General features: G+C 55.3%; 4 protein-coding genes and 1 non-coding gene across 5 annotated transcripts; 1 reads left to right on the top strand and 4 right to left on the bottom strand.

The window, feature by feature from the left end:
* Positions 1–2,005: 2,005 nt before the first annotated feature.
* Positions 2,006–2,773, top strand: GL50803_00117204 (VSP; the record flags this gene model as incomplete). The annotated part of the gene is made up of 1 exon (XM_001708224.1): positions 2,006–2,773. The coding sequence occupies one exon, from the start codon at positions 2,006–2,008 to the stop codon at positions 2,771–2,773; it is 768 nt and encodes a 255-aa protein (XP_001708276.1).
* A 2,720-nt stretch (positions 2,774–5,493) lies between these two features.
* Positions 5,494–6,261, bottom strand: GL50803_00d117204 (VSP; the record flags this gene model as incomplete). The annotated part of the gene is made up of 1 exon (XM_001708226.1): positions 5,494–6,261. The coding sequence occupies one exon, from the start codon at positions 6,259–6,261 to the stop codon at positions 5,494–5,496; it is 768 nt and encodes a 255-aa protein (XP_001708278.1).
* Positions 6,262–15,539: 9,278 nt separating this feature from the next.
* On the bottom strand, positions 15,540–16,493 carry GL50803_00117191 (uncharacterized protein; the record flags this gene model as incomplete). The annotated part of the gene is made up of 1 exon (XM_001705459.1): positions 15,540–16,493. The coding sequence occupies one exon, from the start codon at positions 16,491–16,493 to the stop codon at positions 15,540–15,542; it is 954 nt and encodes a 317-aa protein (XP_001705511.1).
* A 700-nt stretch (positions 16,494–17,193) lies between these two features.
* GL50803_00t0044 lies at positions 17,194–17,266 on the bottom strand. The gene has a single exon. It is a non-coding gene; the product is annotated as a tRNA-Ala (tRNA).
* A 78-nt stretch (positions 17,267–17,344) lies between these two features.
* Positions 17,345–19,006, bottom strand: GL50803_0061276 (uncharacterized protein; the record flags this gene model as incomplete). The annotated part of the gene is made up of 1 exon (XM_038046264.1): positions 17,345–19,006. One exon carries the CDS (start codon positions 19,004–19,006, stop codon positions 17,345–17,347), a length of 1,662 nt encoding a protein of 553 aa, XP_037901684.1.
* Between the last annotated feature and the right edge of the window lie 53 nt (positions 19,007–19,059).

Here is a 19,059-nt window from a genome sequence, read left to right as displayed (position 1 = left end):
CAGGCCTTCAGACCAGGCAGCATCCCACCAAGGGGCGGTAGCAGGGACCGTGACGCGTATCTCCACCAAGGCACGGCCTCCTGGGGCATGAAGCGGGACCTCTGCCATCCTGTGGCCCTACTGATTCCTCGGATAGCAGAGATCGGAGCAGCCTAGGCTAGCGCCTTTGGGTCTCCATCTGTTCTCGTTGTCTGAGGTATACTTGACTCCAGAGACTCAGAAGGGTGCTGTACTATGTTCGTGCCTACGAGTCTTAGCCAGGCAGGGCTACCCTCTTGGAGATTGCGCTGAGGTAGCCACATACCTGGAGCTCACCACAGCGGACCCACAGGGTCCAATCCATGGAACCCTTACCTGTCGAATGCAGGCCGTAATTGCAGCCCCACTGGTGCAGACTTTCTTAGAATAACCGGTCGACTATAGAGCCCCCCCCCACTCAGTCCACGTGAATGGACCACTCTCATCGATGGCCTACCTTGCACGCCGAACGATCCCTACAGGCGAACAAAAATCATCCAGCCCGTAGCAGTGGACATCCTCTACACCGATGAATGGATGATCACAGCAGCCGCTTTCCTATTGAAGATTCTCCAGCCACTGAGGCCCAGGCCGGCCTCCTGCAGGATTCTTAGCAGGATCGTGCCCGATGCATGTTTGTGGCACTCCCCTCAAGGTGTATTCTGTTGGACCTTCGCTTCCTATACTGGCCTGCGAACATCGAGCCCTTCTAGCGGGGCCATACTGGAGATCACAAGGATATGGTGTCTTCGGAGACTATCCGGCTTCTGAGCCACACAATAGGGGCCCACTTCTCGCAGCAGCATCACGGAGAGGTGTATAGAGCTATACCATACCCTCTACCAGGTGACATGATGCATAAATTAAGGGTAGGACACTTACACCGATCGGCATATCTACCCATGACCAGACACAGATTGGCCCGAAGGTAGCAATTAAATGTTGCTCGACACCCTTATCAGTGGATGGGCGCCCAACTACCCTGGTACCCGTACGAGGCCACAAGGGGCGCTGGGTCATAGATCTACTTAATGGCTGAGAAAGCGGCATGGACGCATCAGACCCCCATTCTTTCTATTCAAGTAGCCCACGACAGAGAGCCCTTTGACACTCCACACCCACAGGTTCGGGGTGCTGCGGGCAATCGTACTCCACTATTGCTTGCAGCGGATGGCATCAGGATAACCTTGGGTGGGAGAGAGTTGACTGGCCCAGAAAGCAGCGGTTTGGATAGCGTTTCCTCTCTGCCCAGGCTTGGAAGGTCTAGCCTGCGCCTTCTGCGCTTCACCTGACACCTCGTTGTGTACTGGGGTGGCTTATTAGTATTTACTCCAAAAGATCAAAACTAGCGCCATGTGCACTTAGCAGGCCGGTGCGCCTCGTTAGCTAGTTTATGCTGGCTTACGCCTTCCACAGACTCTAGCGGCTGCTGGGATCTTCTCTCGGGATCCAGCAAAGGTTTGTCTTTGAGCGTAGCTCCCCTGCGACAGCAAAGGGTCGCGGGCATGATCTGGTGGGTGGGAATACTAGGAGCGGATAGGAGAGTGCCGGCATACATGGGCCCGTAGAGCTCTAACCAGCGCAGGGAAGTGCAGGTGTCTGGCTCTCCGGAAATGCAGAGGCGCCGGTAGCGGGCATGGGCACAGTGGGGGCGCCCGGGCTGTCCTCCGATTGGCCGCGGAGAAGGGGGATGCCCGGCGCACGGGACGGTTCTGCTGTTTGCTTTTAGAATTTCTACTTCCTTGCGTGCTTTGCAAGGAGTGCGGGGCTCCTCGGATGTCGCTTGGCCAGGCCTGGAGGGCCCGCGATGGACGAGGTGGTGGGCTTATATAATGAACGCGTTTGGCATTCGCTGGGCTCCTCCTTCCTAGACCGAGGTATCGTAGGAGTAGGGTCTCTTCGGACTACCTGCATAGCACAGTCAGATAGACGTTTTTAGCTCTAACTATCGGACTCTTATCTATGTAATAAGCCGAGAGGGATATCAATGTTACTCATAGCCTTCTACCTTGTGCTAAGTACGCTCGCTGTCCGGCATACAACAAATCACCACTCTGAATATCTACGCTCGGGATCTCGGTCTAATAGAGATACAGGCAATCGTGATAATGCATATGCTGCAGGGAACTGCAAGGACGGGATGGAAGAGCAGGTCGGCGCGGATACCGTGTGCAAGCAGTGCAACGCAGGGTTTGTCCCCATAAACGGAGTCTGCACCGCACAGGGCACCCCATCAATTGCGACCGCAGGGTGCAAGCTGGCCAATAATGACCCTCCTGGACAGGACTCCACTGTGTGTGAGCAGTGCGGAACAGACGCCACTTACTTCCTATACAAGGGCGGATGCTACGACGCCAGCACAGGCGTGGGGCAGAGCCTTTGTAAGCGCGCATCTAACGGAGCCTGCACAGAGGCGGGAGAAGGCTACTTTGCTGCACCAAACGCCAAGGCTACCGAGCAGTCTGTTATCCCGTGCTCGGACACGACAGGGGTGACTCTCACCGGAGATAAGCAATACGTGGGGGTGGAGAACTGCGCGACGTGTGATGCTCCAGCTGGAGATGAAACGGTAGCAAAATGTAAGACATGTAGTGACAGATTCAGTTTAAGAGACAACCAATGTGTGCCTTCTAGCGTCAACAAGAGCGGCCTTTCTACCGGCGCCATTGCGGGCATCGCCGTGGCTGCTGTCATAGTTGTTGGTGGTCTCGTTGGGTTCCTCTGCTGGTGGTTCCTCTGCCGGGGCAAGGCGTAGATGTACTTAGGTAGTAAACGCGTTACTTTATGTAGCTTATGTAGATGTGCTGCTAGGCTCACTTGCTGGTGTGTCCAGAAGTTTCACGAGTAAATCCTCGTTCAAGTCCTGGCTGTCCAAAGACGAGAACTGATTGTGGATAACATGACGGAGAGTCCTCTCCAGTGATGCATCCAGAGCCTGGTGCGCTCCTCTGCCGTTTCGCAGGCGTGTGCTCAGGCTGAGTATGCACGTCGGTCCTTTCGGGGTTCAGGCCTTCTCGTGGACTCTCTGCTCTACCAGCGGTGTCTCTCCTTGGTCTTCCTTCACGGTGGGTGAAGCTTGGATCGCCGTCTTTTTTAGATGCCCCGTCTGACTCGGTGATTGCTGTCGGGGCTCTCCCCTGGCTGGGCCCCTCGGTGTCCGTCCGGCTGTGACTCGAGTCAGCGCTCTACGGTCGCAGTCACCTGGGTCTCAGTGGGTTCGGATGGTGGGTGGGGCGGGAGTATGGGACGGTGAGGCTGGAGGGGACTGGTGGGCCATTGGAGCGGTGTTGTCTGTGCCCCTGGCCACTCGATAGACTGGGGTGATCGCAGCTGTGGTGACTGGGGGCTGTGTATCTATAACTCACCCCTCTGTGGACTCGTGAGTGCCTCCATCCAGGCAACCCTCAGGAGTCAGAGAGTGGTGCCAGCCTAGCTGTCCTCCCTCCTCGGTGCCTCCCAGTGCAGACTCACCGGAGGCCACTACCCCGTCAGCCACCCGAAGGAGCCGTGCACACCGGGACAGAGAGGAGACCAAGGGAGCCAAGCAGCCCTGCCATGAGGGTGCACAGCAACCAGCCTGATCTGCAGGGGCTGCTCGAGCGATGGTAGTGGCAGACGACTCCCTCTGACAGCAGCCCTGGTGACTGCACTGGCCTGCTCTCGAGACTGAGTGACAGTGCACACAGACGGACACGAGTGCAGGAGGACCACCCACATACGCTGACTGTGTGCCCATACGAGAGCGCCAGGCAACTACCCGAGCACCCGAGAGGCAGTGACAGACACGGGCACTAGAGATCCCCAGCCAGACACATTGCTATGCTCATCCACAGGGGCATCAGAAGGCCAGGTGGGGTCACCCTCACAACCAGGGCCTGATAGAAGCCAGAGGACTCAAGCAGCACAGCAAAGCAGGCCCAAGGGAGGCACACTCCAGGCAGGTGAGCAGTGGCAGAGCCTTGACAGCTGCCAGCCCCCCATGACACCCAGGCAGGCACCAGACTCCGAAGACTCGCTGGCCTCCACCGATGATCCGAGGGGGCAGTGACCAGAGGAGTGAGGAGACCTTCGGACGCCACAAGAGGCCCGGCTGTCCAGCAGGCGATGGAGCACAGGTGGTCTCTGAGCACCATAAGGCACAGAGCCGACCATCATGAGTGATGCCCGGTCACAGAGATGACCACGAGCACCCTCCACCGCACTCTGAGGGGCTGTCAATCATCCCACTGCCTCTCATAGCAGACCTCCTTGGGGGCAGTGCAGTGGGGCCCAGCTCATGCAGGAAGGTGTACGCCCCTCAGTATAGGATGCCGGCTCTCCCCGAGGGGTCATCAGAGCCACGAGGAGGTGTCAAGGTCCTGATAGATCACATCGGGAACTCCCAAGAGGACACAGCAGGTGATGTTGGGTGACCCTCAGCGTGCTTCTCTCTGCTGGTAGAGCATCTTGAGACCAAGAGGGATCACCTCTGCCTATGAACAACACACAGCGCTCCATGACAAGGACCCACCAGGAGCAGCACAGCTGACCACGGGGACAGTGCAGTCACTGGTGCCCCACCGTGCCAGTCTTCTGGGCCATCACACTAGAGGCCTGAGAGAACCCCATCCCATTCACAAGGTCATCCACACCCCTGCTGGCCCGAGGCGAACTCCCCGTCGAGGCACTGGACAGGGCATGCCAGGGGCTCAGCAGACCCGCGCAGAGCATCAGGAGGGGCTGCGATGGCCTGCCTCACCCTTCACGCACCAGCCAGACAGAGCAGCAGTACTGCCTGAGACATGCAGGGGCTAAGGGAGGCGCTCAGTCGGGGGACACGACACGATCGTCGGTGCCTCTGTCTCGGGAGTGCAACGCAGGCTGGTGATCAGACACAACCACCTTAGCAAACAGAGCGGGGATCACCCACCACCGCAATGACCCACCGGACCCAGGATCACATACGGACACCCCACCTCAGCCCCCACCCGGTCCCCTCCAGCCTCACCGCCCATACCCCCGCCCCACCCCCCAGCTGGCCCACTGAGACCTACGTGACCGCGACTGTAGAAGCGCTGACCCGGGACACAGCCGGACGGACACCGAGGGGCGGCCAGCGGAGAGCCCGATGGCAGCCCCTGACAGACGGGGCATCTAAAAAAGACGGCGATCCAAGCTTCACCCACCGTGAAGGAAGACCAAGGAGAGACACCGCTGGTAGAGCAGAGAGTCCACGAGAAGGCCTGAACCCCGAAAGGACCGACGTGCATACTCAGCCTGAGCACACGCCTGCGAAACGGCAGAGGAGCGCACCAGGCTCTGGATGCATCACTGGAGAGGACTCTCCGTCATGTTATCCACAATCAGTTCTCGTCTTTGGACAGCCAGGACTTGAACGAGGATTTACTCGTGAAACTTCTGGACACACCAGCAAGTGAGCCTAGCAGCACATCTACATAAGCTACATAAAGTAACGCGTTTACTACCTAAGTACATCTACGCCTTGCCCCGGCAGAGGAACCACCAGCAGAGGAACCCAACGAGACCACCAACAACTATGACAGCAGCCACGGCGATGCCCGCAATGGCGCCGGTAGAAAGGCCGCTCTTGTTGACGCTAGAAGGCACACATTGGTTGTCTCTTAAACTGAATCTGTCACTACATGTCTTACATTTTGCTACCGTTTCATCTCCAGCTGGAGCATCACACGTCGCGCAGTTCTCCACCCCCACGTATTGCTTATCTCCGGTGAGAGTCACCCCTGTCGTGTCCGAGCACGGGATAACAGACTGCTCGGTAGCCTTGGCGTTTGGTGCAGCAAAGTAGCCTTCTCCCGCCTCTGTGCAGGCTCCGTTAGATGCGCGCTTACAAAGGCTCTGCCCCACGCCTGTGCTGGCGTCGTAGCATCCGCCCTTGTATAGGAAGTAAGTGGCGTCTGTTCCGCACTGCTCACACACAGTGGAGTCCTGTCCAGGAGGGTCATTATTGGCCAGCTTGCACCCTGCGGTCGCAATTGATGGGGTGCCCTGTGCGGTGCAGACTCCGTTTATGGGGACAAACCCTGCGTTGCACTGCTTGCACACGGTATCCGCGCCGACCTGCTCTTCCATCCCGTCCTTGCAGTTCCCTGCAGCATATGCATTATCACGATTGCCTGTATCTCTATTAGACCGAGATCCCGAGCGTAGATATTCAGAGTGGTGATTTGTTGTATGCCGGACAGCGAGCGTACTTAGCACAAGGTAGAAGGCTATGAGTAACATTGATATCCCTCTCGGCTTATTACATAGATAAGAGTCCGATAGTTAGAGCTAAAAACGTCTATCTGACTGTGCTATGCAGGTAGTCCGAAGAGACCCTACTCCTACGATACCTCGGTCTAGGAAGGAGGAGCCCAGCGAATGCCAAACGCGTTCATTATATAAGCCCACCACCTCGTCCATCGCGGGCCCTCCAGGCCTGGCCAAGCGACATCCGAGGAGCCCCGCACTCCTTGCAAAGCACGCAAGGAAGTAGAAATTCTAAAAGCAAACAGCAGAACCGTCCCGTGCGCCGGGCATCCCCCTTCTCCGCGGCCAATCGGAGGACAGCCCGGGCGCCCCCACTGTGCCCATGCCCGCTACCGGCGCCTCTGCATTTCCGGAGAGCCAGACACCTGCACTTCCCTGCGCTGGTTAGAGCTCTACGGGCCCATGTATGCCGGCACTCTCCTATCCGCTCCTAGTATTCCCACCCACCAGATCATGCCCGCGACCCTTTGCTGTCGCAGGGGAGCTACGCTCAAAGACAAACCTTTGCTGGATCCCGAGAGAAGATCCCAGCAGCCGCTAGAGTCTGTGGAAGGCGTAAGCCAGCATAAACTAGCTAACGAGGCGCACCGGCCTGCTAAGTGCACATGGCGCTAGTTTTGATCTTTTGGAGTAAATACTAATAAGCCACCCCAGTACACAACGAGGTGTCAGGTGAAGCGCAGAAGGCGCAGGCTAGACCTTCCAAGCCTGGGCAGAGAGGAAACGCTATCCAAACCGCTGCTTTCTGGGCCAGTCAACTCTCTCCCACCCAAGGTTATCCTGATGCCATCCGCTGCAAGCAATAGTGGAGTACGATTGCCCGCAGCACCCCGAACCTGTGGGTGTGGAGTGTCAAAGGGCTCTCTGTCGTGGGCTACTTGAATAGAAAGAATGGGGGTCTGATGCGTCCATGCCGCTTTCTCAGCCATTAAGTAGATCTATGACCCAGCGCCCCTTGTGGCCTCGTACGGGTACCAGGGTAGTTGGGCGCCCATCCACTGATAAGGGTGTCGAGCAACATTTAATTGCTACCTTCGGGCCAATCTGTGTCTGGTCATGGGTAGATATGCCGATCGGTGTAAGTGTCCTACCCTTAATTTATGCATCATGTCACCTGGTAGAGGGTATGGTATAGCTCTATACACCTCTCCGTGATGCTGCTGCGAGAAGTGGGCCCCTATTGTGTGGCTCAGAAGCCGGATAGTCTCCGAAGACACCATATCCTTGTGATCTCCAGTATGGCCCCGCTAGAAGGGCTCGATGTTCGCAGGCCAGTATAGGAAGCGAAGGTCCAACAGAATACACCTTGAGGGGAGTGCCACAAACATGCATCGGGCACGATCCTGCTAAGAATCCTGCAGGAGGCCGGCCTGGGCCTCAGTGGCTGGAGAATCTTCAATAGGAAAGCGGCTGCTGTGATCATCCATTCATCGGTGTAGAGGATGTCCACTGCTACGGGCTGGATGATTTTTGTTCGCCTGTAGGGATCGTTCGGCGTGCAAGGTAGGCCATCGATGAGAGTGGTCCATTCACGTGGACTGAGTGGGGGGGGGCTCTATAGTCGACCGGTTATTCTAAGAAAGTCTGCACCAGTGGGGCTGCAATTACGGCCTGCATTCGACAGGTAAGGGTTCCATGGATTGGACCCTGTGGGTCCGCTGTGGTGAGCTCCAGGTATGTGGCTACCTCAGCGCAATCTCCAAGAGGGTAGCCCTGCCTGGCTAAGACTCGTAGGCACGAACATAGTACAGCACCCTTCTGAGTCTCTGGAGTCAAGTATACCTCAGACAACGAGAACAGATGGAGACCCAAAGGCGCTAGCCTAGGCTGCTCCGATCTCTGCTATCCGAGGAATCAGTAGGGCCACAGGATGGCAGAGGTCCCGCTTCATGCCCCAGGAGGCCGTGCCTTGGTGGAGATACGCGTCACGGTCCCTGCTACCGCCCCTTGGTGGGATGCTGCCTGGTCTGAAGGCCTGCTGGTCGACAGAATGGGTTGTGCTGAGAAGCAGCATAGTACCATACAGACGATGAGCTGAGAAGACCAATGCTGATTGTGCATCTCCCACAGTGAGTACGCCCACAGTGCGCTGCAAAGGGTCAACGCCCTGGGTGGCCAAGTGAAGCTAAGGTGCTTGGCAGTAGCGATATTCCAGACGGTAAAAGAGCCTGGTGGGGCTTGTGAGGAGATACTGGGGGCACAAGGTCTGCCGGGCTTATATGAGACGCACAGAGGATCCCCACGCAGTAAACCGATTGACCCTTTTCTTGATAGACAAGACTCTTGCCTGTAGTGGCCGTCTGCATGACACATTCCTTTGTGGGACTGACGGAAGCACCCACTGACCCAGAAAAGCCATCAGCAGTAGTTGCACGAGATGGACAAGCAGGGGACAGGAGTGGACCACACTATCCTGGCTGATGATCAATCAGACTACGTAATGCGTATACAACCCTTGACCGAAATGGAGATGCACCGTAGACTTAGCCACGTGGGCTGAGAGCGCTGCTAGTAATCATCTGCCATGAGAAGACGCAGGCGAGACATTTGTGGACAGCAACCACGTCGACTGGTACCAGCCTGCACAGTGTATCCTTATAACCGATCTTCGTCCGTATACGAGGAGGAAGCGAACGTCCTCGGCCTCAGGCAAAGCAGACCCCTATAAACACTATGCTGCTACAAATGCATAAAATCAGAAAGCAGCGTCTAGCTTGTCCGCGGGCCTCACGACCTTTCTACACCCGAAGGGAAGAAAGACACTACAGGCGTCCCTATTGCAATCCAGGTCGGTGGCTGGCCTCTCTGGTGTCAGCCTTGCCCAACTGGTCCGCTAGTCACCTCTACCTTCTCTGTATGAACCAGTTCTCCAGGAATCGTCATGCACGGGCAGCCTTCTACGCACCTGGCTGACATCCTCCTTTGCTAAGGTGTGTCATCAAGGGGTAAGTGTTATAAGATGAGCGCAGCCAAAGACAGATCTCCTCGCAGTCCTGTTCAACATTAGCAGCGACCATGCAAACGAACATAAGATAGGCGAGGAGCGTGCCGCAGTCCAAACCGGTCACCACACTAGGATCATAACAGTTTGTGCACAAGGTTCTGCTTCTGGCTTTATATGTGGGTTTACGTCTCATCTTGAAAGGCAGCTTTCCATAGCGCCTTTCCGAGTGTGCAGTTGTCATTACAACCGGTGGATGGGCAGGCACAGAGATTGTAGGCCTACATAAAGGCACCTCTGGTGCAACCAAGTGCTGTCTCCCATCAATGGCAGACGCCTCGGCACACGGTGTCCGCTCTACTATCAGACCTTATGCGGCGTGTACGCATCGTCAGAGGGAGCCGATATGGGGCATGTTCAATCTGTTGGGCCGACACAGCTCCATTGTAGCAAGTGCAGTGGTGGAGGCAGTCACTGGCGCAAGACAGTGGGGCGTGTGGCTCAGTACAGCGATCCGTATTTAGACACATCGGTCCTCTGAGACGAGCATAACACGCTGTCCACACATGCAATTGCCTTTTCATACTGCTTACTCCCATGAGCAGTTGCGATACATCGTATGCCAGAAAACGGCGTAAAGGGTCCCCAGACTATTGGACCAGTAGACCGGACTGACGAGGGCAGCTGGCCATGCGTGCAGAAGCTCTGTCCTGGGGGCGGCGGGTGCAACGGCTGCCTCAAGTTTTTTAGCCGGGGTGGGGCTGTCGCCTGCTATCTGAGTAATCTTCCCATGCGAGCCACCGCCACCCTGGGCAAGCGAGTCTCTCTCGCCCCTGTACCAGCCGAGATCCAAATCCAGAGTTCGAGAGGCGGATGCCCTTGATCCCGGCGGAAGAACTCCTATTCCCGCTTCCCCTGGAAGCTGCCGCTCCTCGCGGTGCCCTCTAGGACTTCCCTTCCTCTGACCCATCGGAGTCAACTATCGTCTGGCACCTGGGTGGACACCCGCTATATCAGGGCCTGCCGTCGGTCACAGGATCTGGCCTTGGAAGCTTGACTCTGGCCATGTACTCCGGAGTAGCTTTGTGGCGCTGATGCTCTACGACGAAGATGGGATACGCCACGACCCCGGGTGTCTACCCCGTTCCTCGGGGTGCCTCTTCGTCTCCTCGTGGATTGTATCATCGGTCCCGAGTATGACCGGGAGAGCGCGCCCCCCGTACGCCTCTGTCTTGGAGTCAGAGTACGCGTTCATGGATGCCGATGGAGTAATCCCATGCGGTGGTGTCGGGGAAGAGGCCCATCCCTCTGCCCATGGATCGCAGTGCGCTCTTGCAGGTGGTCCATCACCTAGCACGAGATCATGTCGACGCTCACCCTGTGCAGTGCGTCTGGCTCAGCTGACGATGCGGACTACGTCCGTCTTCACACCGCACAGCACACCTGGGGTGATGCTTCGGTCTGTCGAGGCGTCGGTCCAGGGCCACCTCTCTAAGAGGCGTCGTCTGAGACACCGGGAGCGGTCAGGACTGGTTCACCCTCAGGCCGTCTCGCTTGGCGCCCATCTACTCGAGGATGTCAGACACTGCCAGCTACTGCGGCAGACGCCCGGCAGGTGGTCCAAGCCGCTACCACTCTTCGGTGCGGTCGGGATCAGTCCGCCTCTGTCAGCCAAGCACCCCAAGGGCCGACTTGCCTGTCGAGGGATTCACATAGGTCACGTGTGGGTCCATCTCGACAAGCGTGGCAAATGATCGGCGCATCATCACTAGCTTCGGCTCTTCGTTGTCTTGGAAGCTCCTTCGAGACTAGTTAGAAAGGAGGCCTCCTGCCCCTCAGTGCTCCCACACCCAGTGTTGACCGTCGAGCTATAGCGTTTCGCCAGGCTTGTCGTCACTATGGAAGCTGAATGTGTCGTCGGCATGGGTACTGAGCGGGGCCTCTCCTTCAGCTCCTGGCGAGCAGGTTCTGTCTCCCGCAGCACAGAAGCATGCGCAGGGCCCTGAGGGACCGAGTCCAGATACCTCGTGTGTCGCAGCCGGAGGAAGGCCCCGACGCAGCTCCTCGGGACGGGGCACACTCGCCTGGCAGAGGCCGTCTACTGTTGGAGTTCATTATGTCGAGCAAGACCGCTGTACCCATCAGCCTGCGTCTCCCTGCGCCATGCAAACGCCACCCATGTACATCCAGTGGAACGCAATCTGCTAGGTCTCGAGGAAGGCCAGGGTCTGGTCTCCAGGCGGCTCGGGGCTGCCTTGTGGAGCGTATCATGATCGTCCCCTGATCGTGGTTGTCCTGTCTCGTTCTTGGGAAGAGGGCAGAACAAAAGTTCTTTTTCTCCCACCAGAGTCGCTTGACACCTGAGTTCGAACTCTAGGTTTTGATCTTGGTTGATGCAGGGATGAGGGAGACCCGCTTGCCCAGGGCGGCGGTGGCTCGCATAAGGAGTTCGATGTTCTGAACAGTGATGAGGGAGCCGGGCAAGCAAGCGCCTCTCGACTGGCTTGTGTGTCTGCAGCTACACGTGCATGGGCAGTGAGCGGTGCACAAGCCCACGATGCTGCGGTTCTACGAATGCCTAGCCATGGCGAGTGCCGTCTGGGGATAAGGGGTCATGTGTACCGGTACAAACTATTCGGTGTTTCTCTGCACACCAGCCTCATAACAATACTCTACTGGGAGTGACTCCGAAGCCAAGTAGGAGAAGAGGCTCTTCTGGGTCTTAATGGCCACAGGCCCCACTACACACCTGGCGGTGCCATGCAGAGACCGGATAGCCTTAGAATATTGTATAGAAGTCAGCAGGCACATGGCTTCGTCCGGTTAGCACGCGCTCTGTGCCGATGCGACTAACGTACACTCATCGAAGCATTATCGCGTTTGCCCGGACGTCTTACCGGATACCCAAGAGCTCTCACTTCCTTTTAGCAGGAGATAAAGCGACTGCAGAGCAGACAGCAGGGCACCTAGGCCGTGTTGACAAACATGAAGTACAAAACAGCGAGAACTCCCGTCATGGTAGCATTAGAAGCTGCATTAGAGAGGGCGACAAGTATAAGCACGATTGTACTGGAAAGCACGGCACGCATAACAAGACGTGGATCTTGGCACACAAGAGCGTGGACTTCAAGACCGAGCTAGTGAGGGGCTTCTGCAGAGTCCCGGGCCTCAACAGGTCCTCGAGTGACACAGTGGCTGCGATCACTGCCGACCCTTTTGACCCGCTAGGGGCTAGTTTATCCGTCCTATGATTCGTGATATGACTTAGAGGGTCCAATGGGAAGACTCCGGCTAGGTTCAAGCGACCCGGGAGGCAGACGACCTCCATAAACCGCGCCAGCCTAGTGTCCACCCCAACCCCACCACTATCTATGCAGGCAGTAGTAGCTAGCAATGCATAGCAGCTACACGAAGCTGGTGCTCAGGTTGTAAACTGAAACCCAAGGATCTCCCCCTGGGAGAGGCGGCCCGCGTGCCAGGGGTTGCCTCGCACCTTGGCACGGTTGATACGAGCCCACCGGGGAAGTAAAATGGACGTAGTTCCGCCGAGACTCACGTACTACGACGCCCGGGGCACCGCATTGAAGTGCCGGCTCCTGCTCGCAGACCTGGAGATACGGTACGAGTGGGCGCCCTTGGCGAGCGCTGAGCAGGTGGCCGCGGCGAAGGTAGGTGCACCATCGTGCACGCTCCCCGTGTGGGAAGACAGCGCAGCGCGGGTGGCCGGGGGCATGGTCATTCTAGAGTACCTGGGGGCGAGCCTGGGGCGGTACAGCACGTCATTGCAGGTGCAGGCTGCTGCGCGGGCCCTGGTGCTCTTCTGTGAGGATCTTCTTGCCGCCGTCTGGAAGGAGCCCGAAGCCGTGGCAGAGGCCCTTGCCGCTGGGGCAGAGATGACGCGCTCGGAGTGCATCGCGGCCTACCGACAGAACAGGATCCTTCCGGGATTGACCGTTCTGACCCGGGACGTGCTGAGCCTCCGGAGCCTGGCTCCCGAGCCGCTCTATTCGGACTACGCGGTCCTGGAGGTCCTGTATTATGCGGACGCAGAGTATCCGGAGCTCGTGGACCAGTTTCCACCGCTGCGCGAGCTATCTGATGGCTACCGTGCGCGCCCAGGGATCAAGAAGCTCCTCGCCTCGCTGGTCTAGAGGCCGCGTGGCCGGCACGGGACAGGGCCATTTTCAAAAAGTCCCAACGTGTTTCACTCCAACCAGCTGCCCGTGGCTCCCTGGGACACCTCTTCCCGGGTCAGCGCTTCTGCATACAGGGTGAAGAGGGGCCTGCAGTGGCGGCCGCGTAGCTAGCTGGGTTCGCTCCATCCGGCGAGCGCACGGACACTGCAGGAGAAGGCGCCGTGCAGAGCATGCGCAGCCACGCTCTGAAGCAGGGGGTTGGAGGATACAGCCACCAGCGGCTTCGACCAGCCTGTATCCACGAGAAGTTGTGGCCACTCCGTGCCGGGCCTCCAGTGCTCCATGCAGAGGGAGCACTATATATGCTTATTTGGCAGCGTCAGGAGACTCTGCCCCGTGACTACTTATTTCGGGACTTCTGTGTAAGGCTGCTGAGCAGATGTTAGACGATGCGTTTACCACTTAAATAGATGATTATGTTTATACTTTCCTACAGTAAAAGAACCTCTGACAGAAAGGTTGACAATAAGGATGACAGTGATGGAATCCTTGGCAACGAGGCTATCCTTGTTACTATTGCTGATTTTGAATACGCACTTCTTTCCTTTTAAATAACATTCTCTGGTATATCCTTCACATTTCTTAATTATCCCATAGTGCTTATAGCCTTTTATGGGGTGTATTATAGATTCGCTATCATTTCTCCTGGATTTCTTATTATCTCTGTTGATAATAGATTAATGAACTTCGTGCTAGAGCCTTTACTATCATCGAAACAGCATATTATGAGCGTCTCTTTATTCCTACAAATTTCATTGTTACCTCCCTAAATGTGATTTATCTATTGGCATACCAAGCTTATCCTAGCGTTTGCTCATTCAATTCTTAAATCAGTAGACACCAGTAAGTCTCGTGCATGCATTTTATCGGAATCCAATCAGTATGATCATCCAGTATGCTAGGTAAGTCAAATGTAAATAGCTGCATTTACCTGCACACCAGCAATCAGGCCACTTTTCGTTTCCTGCTGCCACCCTCTATGCTTGGACCTGTAATACAAATGCGTCCTTCCATCAGCCCACGCCATCAAGAACCAGTCCATTCGGAGCAATCAGTTGTATCCACCTACATGAGTATGTTGATGTAATAGCTATACACGACCTAGGCGTACTCACAGGCCTACTAGATGCACAACGCCCTGAACTAGTCCACTCTTTGCGTCCTGCCGTAGCCCTCGATCGGGTGGCCTTGCGCAGTCGTCTCACGAAGAGGTACCACGCAGCGATAGGGGCAGCGAGCACTAGCCGGGCTGTGCAGCGTTCGCCTCTAAGCTGTGCAGCATGTGCTCATGTAGAGAGCTTGTCCGGCGGGCCCTGCCGTGGCCTGCTCCAATGGGGGCTGGTCTCAGTGGCTGGCCGCAGCGCGCAGGAGCCACAGCCAGGGCAGGGCAACTGGGTCTCTGCACGTGCTACAAAGCCGTGTGCACTGCATCGCAACAGGGACGGACACTCCGCGGCCGTGGGCCCGCCAGAGGGTCGGTGGACCTGCACGAGACGTCGCGTTCTCGCGCAAGGCCTGCCTCGGAAAGCCCCGGCCGGCGCGGAACAGCTGCGTGCATCCGTGCAGCCAGCGCAGCCCGGAATCTCGCCGGACAAAAGAAAAAATGCGCGTCTGTGCCTCGAATCGACGCGCCGGTCGGTGTGTGCAGCCAGTGTCGGCCTCGGTGGACGTGTCTCTGTGGTTGCTAGATGTCTGGCCCTGGCACGCAGCCGGTGGGGTGGATCTGGACTGGAGCAGGCGGCTGCCAAGGGCATCGACTGTGTGGGACAGGGCCGGGGGTGGCTTCCGCAGCGGCATCGCTGGTTTGGCTGGGCCGCTGACCCGGCAACTGTCGCCGTACGTGGCCAGCGGAGCCGCCATGCCCCCGTAAGCGGGGAGCCCCTTCCTCGGCCAGAATCGGCTCTAGAATGGCTCCCAGCCTAGGCGTTCGTCCATTCAGAACCCCTCCGTGCGAGGCCTCGATGGTACTGTAGGATGTTTTCGTACAGTCTCTACGGCTGTTCTGTTCGAGCTCGAAAAGAAAATCGGGAGAGCGCTTCCACCCACGCGCCTCTTTTGCCCTTCTGGCTGTAGACCGTGATTCCTCCTCTGGTGCGAGGCGGTGCAGCAGGGGCTCAGGGCTGCCTGGTCGGCCTTCCGAGCGGACCGTCACCCGTGCCCACGGGCCATCCGCCAGTATGTCCTGGCGATTGTATCAGAACAGGGACGTATGTCAGCGGCACCCCGAAGCCGAAGGGGTAGGGCGTCGGCTGTAGACTGAGCACCCCCGACGCCTGGAGATAAGGGACGGCACCAGGGGCCGGATAGACACCCGGGATCGGATAAACATTCGGAGCAGCGCTAGGAGTGGGCGCGAAGGGCGGAACCAAGGAAAGGCTGGATGGTAGGTTCCTTGGCTCGACAATGCTGCAAGCAACAGACTCTGGTGGCGCAGATAGCGAGTTCTCAGGTACAGACGTCCCTGTTTCGTCTTCGTCCTGAGGAGAAGATGGGGTTTCATCATTGTAACCAGGTAGGCGAAATACGGGTGGTTTAAACACCTCCTCGTTAGGGAGGCACTGCTCTGCGCTAGATGGGTGATGGATGGCCGCACATGATCTGCTGCGTCTCGAGGAATGCTGAATACCGCACTTCTTGAAGAGGGTTTTGATACTACGGCTGTTGATTATATTGTTATAAGTCATCCGCAATTCTTGGCGTGGATACTTTTTCCCAAATTTCTCGCGAACCTTTCCATAGATGTCTTCTCTCACAATCCTTCTGCTTTCAATCCCATCTATGATAATTCCACGGATAATCTGACGATCTTCTTCTGTCATCTTTATGTTCAGAATGTTTCTTAGATGCGTTTCACGGTACCAGTGGTAGATCCTGTTGCGATTTTGGTTGATCTCCGTGGCAATTTTGCGCCAGTTTACAGACGTTTTTATAACGTAAGTATAAAGTCTGTAAGGATTTGCAACAAGATCATTTGCAGTCTCTTGGATCTTTCGTACCCTGATAACTTCTTCAGCTAGCTTACGAAGGACCTCAATTTGGTCAGCGGGTGATAGACAGCAGCCAACCATGGTCTTCTGCAAATATTATATATGGCCACAATCTGATGCATTAATATAGCGTAACGGTTGTGATTTGGCGTCGCCGGCGGCTTCTGTGACCAGGATATGCTTCATCTAGCATCTAGGACTATTTCTGCCGCTTGTTTTCGAAGAATATTCTTCACTTTTTTGCTCTATTTTCTCTTTCCATTTCGAGATCCAGGCCTCTTCAACGTAGACCCTGCTCTGCATAGCCTTACTGGTATTTTATTCACACATATATGCCCGTTTACCAGGGATAGCGAGTCTACTGTCAGTCTTTTTTCGAAAGTTTAGCACTAGATAAGTTTAGACTCGTGCTGTGCGCTGTGAAGATCCTGTGTGCTTCTAAGTATGCCTGCAATAAATTCTACAACGAGCTTTAGTCTCGGCACACTGTAGACCCACTAGCTGAGTATATTGACTAACAGGGAGATGATTTGCGCGCCTTTATACTTACAAGAACGAGTGAAAGCTGCGCTGAACAAGCTGCAGACCACGGTCGTCCACGGGGTGATGGCGCGGCTCACAACTAGCTGCTGCATGTACAGAACAGCACACATGGTCAAGGTCGGTCATTTACGGCGAAGAGCAAGGCCCCAGAAATTAACAGGAAGCGCCCCAGCGAGCACGACAAGGCCCCACAAGGGCGCGCTGAGCTGCAGGCCGTGCGGTGGAGCGGGACGGAAAGTGGACGATGAGGGATTTGAACCCCCGGCCTCTTGCATGCTAGGCAAGCGCTCTACCAACTGAGCTAACCGCCCTCGGAGCGGAGAAAAATACCAGAACAGATGGCAGAGTACCGTGTTGTGTGGCCCGGGAGCGGCGCCTCGTGTCCTCGTTTACTGCCTGGCTGGCTGCGCCCGGAGCGCGAGCGTGAACCCCCGCCCCGCCCCGTCGCAGGTGACTGTAGCAACAAAGTGTTGGCCTACTGTGTTAGAAGAAGCACCCTTAAATACAATCTCTGCATCCTCAACATAATCAAGTGAAAAAATTGCATTATTTCTAGAGTCCATTACGTTCAAAGGAAACTTTGGGGTAACCTTTGACGAACAAAATGGAAATGAAAGAGTCAAATCGTCCAAGACATGGAGATTAACAACAACCGTGAGCTCAGTGAGCTTGTTCAAGGGTGCTATGTATCTAGCCGAGTAGTATCTGTGAAAGTCTCCAGTAAAGTAGGACTCGCCAGAGATTCCACTGAATTCTAGCCTGCACGGCTCTTCGTTGGCAGCAATGGGTGCCCCAAGTGAAATGTTACCTGGTGTACACGTAAGCACACGCTTTGGAATAGTGAATGTAAAACTGGATTGGCCAAAGGAGTCTATGACGAGCTCTTTAATGTCTTTTGTTACCGTCATGATTCTAAGAGAAGAGTTATTCAATATTAAGTTATATGGTATATAGAATTCCTCAGGATGTAAGCAGGAAAATGTCTCGGGAGTAATAGATGAATCTTTTTCGTCTGTTCTAAAATCTAAAACTAAGTTACCGTTAAAGGTTACATTAGATAGCATAACTTTTTTCAGGCGTAAGTCATAAATTAGAAGAGGCGAAATGCAGAACCACGTTGATAAATTGAGGACTAATCCATAGTTACTAGAGCAGATAATTCCCTTTAGTCTAGCAGTAGAAGCTTCGCTAAGGTTCATAAACCAGATGGGAACATTAGACTTGTTGTACTGACTGGGAAGAATGCTGGATATTTGTGTTGTACAGTAATAATTAGTCTTGGGGACGTCTGAAAGATTTGGTATACCATGTGCTTTCTTCTGGTCGTCCGTAAACCTGGTGTCGCTGTATATGCTCTCCACGCTACTCCAATATGAGAAGCTATACCACATGGAGTTAACCCATATACGCTTTCTGTTAGGGTTGAGGATATCGACACTAGCCGCAATACCGCCATCTGTGGGCCTGACAGATGCCTTTGGAAACGTGGTAAACCACAGGGAGTCCATGCATATGCTGTGTGCAGGATCTGCACTATTGGTGCCGTTCATCACGATAGCCATTGGAAACGCTCCTTGAATCAAGCGTGGGGTAACATTTGGATCGATGTTAATTAGATAATTTTGTTTTTCCTCAATACTGTTGGGTTCGTAGTTGGTATTCAAACCATACGGCTCGAGAACAACGATGTTGACGTCCTTCAGGTATCCTTGCAAATAATATGCTATAGTTTCTCCTGGGTGATAGCTTGATGCGTTAAACAGGAAGCCTTTATTCTCCGTAGGCAGGGAAGTATTTCTTATGCGAATGCTGTGAACTGGCGCCTGGAGGTAACAAAAAAGCAAATCGGATGCGTTATAAATGGTTGCTAAAATGAAGGTGACTAGGTAGATAATTAGGATGAGGCGGATGGTGTAGTACAAGGGAGAGTTGTTGAGGTGCTTTATGTTTGTATCTCGTTTGACTATGAGACCCTCCTTACGCAGGCTGTCCATGTAACCCTTCGCATTTGGCGAGAGGAACAGAGCGTCTGCAGAGTCCTCCTCCTGCATCTTAAGACGCAAAAACAACACACAAGTACCTTTTCTCTTCGCAATGTGCGTTT

The sequence above is a fragment of the Giardia intestinalis genome, chromosome 2 (genome assembly GCF_000002435.2).
Source record: "Giardia intestinalis strain WB C6 chromosome 2, whole genome shotgun sequence".
NCBI classification, from domain to species: domain Eukaryota; phylum Fornicata; order Diplomonadida; family Hexamitidae; genus Giardia; species Giardia duodenalis.
This window is presented reverse-complemented; position numbering and strand designations above follow the sequence as displayed.